General features: G+C 33.6%; 1 protein-coding gene across 4 annotated transcripts in view; it reads right to left on the reverse strand.

The window, feature by feature from the left end:
- Window positions 1-1,731, reverse strand: part of LOC105808057 (COBW domain-containing protein 2) — a 56,679-nt gene that overhangs the window by 15,347 nt on the left and 39,601 nt on the right. For all 4 annotated transcript variants that reach the window (XM_012641618.1, XM_012641619.1, XM_012641617.1 and 1 more), the window contains one exon: window positions 1,388-1,439. In XM_012641618.1, coding sequence (XP_012497072.1) covers window positions 1,388-1,439 — 52 coding nt within the window. The remainder of the gene's footprint in view (window positions 1-1,387; window positions 1,440-1,731) is intronic.

The following is a 1,731-nucleotide window of genomic DNA, read 5'->3' on the forward strand; positions in this document are numbered from 1 at the left end:
GATTGATGAAACAAAATTGGCAAAACGTAGATATCATTTAAACCAGATGATGCATACAAGGAGCTCATTTTACTATTCTCTTCACTTTTGTATATCTTTGAAATTTTCCATAATAAAATGTTAAAAATACATACACATCAATATGCACACACCCAAGCCCCAATCCTGGAGACTAAAGGGTAGGAACTACTGAGTATACAATTTTTTTTACAAAAAGCTCCACAAGTGATTGATTTACACCCTGCTTTGAGAATCACAGCTTTTCATTCTTTTAACAAATATTCACTGAGCACCTACCATATACCAATCCCTGTGCTAAGCAGTAAAGAATTTATACCTAAGGAATTTATAAACTAATGCAAGGGAAAAGCATTTCAACCCAAACCATAAGGCATTATAAATGCCATGATAGGGGTACATTCAAGATACTAGGGGTGCAGACAATGTTCTTGTGAGTACTACATTTTCTTCATCTTTTAACCCCTGTGACTCCTACTATGACGTCCTTCACTCAGAAGATCATTAAGAATGTGTTTCAAGTTCATCTTTATGACTGATACTGAGTATCATAAACAGCTGGTTTTCCCAAAAAGTTCTACCTCCAAGGACTTGTATTTCTCTCATTCACTCATTTTAAAGATAAGTGAAGATGAATATCCTATTAACATAAGTTTCTCAGAGAAAGGTGCCCAAAACATGGTAGTATAGCTCCCCATAAATATGAGCCAAAATGAAGACAAATGAACAAGTGGCTGCTGTTATCTAGAAAGACTAGGTACACTGCTCACTCACACATCCCCTAGCCCCAGGTTTTAAACGGAACAAAGAAGTTCCTAAAGCTCGGTCATCTATGACCTACTTAACAGAAACACGGGTACAATGAAAATATATCTAGTTTGTTCTTAGTGCCTTAAATATTTACCTCAGAGATCAGAATTTTAGAACTTGAAAGACACCTTAAGGAGTTCAAATTTACAGTGCTACCTGAAGGTGAAACTGAAAGTCCATTTTTATTTAAATAAGCCATGCTTATATCAGACTTTTCCTTAATCAGTTAGTTAAACACAGTTAAAAACAGACCGCCAGGCTGCTTTTAAATAGTAATTCCCATCAGAAGAACTGATCAAAATATGCTGAGTGACCTACAGAATGAAGAAGCTAGAAATCATGATTTCCTAAGAGTCTAAGCAACTCTGGTTTGATGAATTCCTATTATGTGTTAAGAAGCTGGATCAGATGATCTCAAAAGCATTCAAAATTCTGAAAACTATCAACACAGTTCAAAAATACCATTTTAGAAAGAGCTCCAATAAAACAGTCCTAAACATAGCCAACTTAGTTAAAGAGAATACTTTAGAAACATTTAAAAATTTTTTTTTTTTTTTACCTGATCAAGGTGAGGTTGTGTTGCTGGCACATGTTGAAGTTTTTTCTGCAAACTAAGAACAACTGATTATAAATTCACAGATCCATACACTTCTGATTTAACTCTATACATTACTTAGCAACACAAAGCTAAATAAGAGATTTTCCATAATTGAATCTATTCCACAGTTCCAATTTTACATTTTGTTCACATATTCTAATAGAGAAAACCTAGAAGACTAAGTTTAAAAATTTCTTGCAAATGCACACACATACATATACATACAATAAAGAGAAAAACTAATCTTTTAGCAACCCTATTTTGTGTGGTTCAATATGTCAACAGATTTCTTTATAATTCCAAGA

This window comes from Propithecus coquereli, unplaced genomic scaffold (assembly GCF_000956105.1).
Source record: "Propithecus coquereli isolate 6110/MARCELLA unplaced genomic scaffold, Pcoq_1.0 Scaffold166, whole genome shotgun sequence".
NCBI classification, from domain to species: domain Eukaryota; kingdom Metazoa; phylum Chordata; class Mammalia; order Primates; family Indriidae; genus Propithecus; species Propithecus coquereli.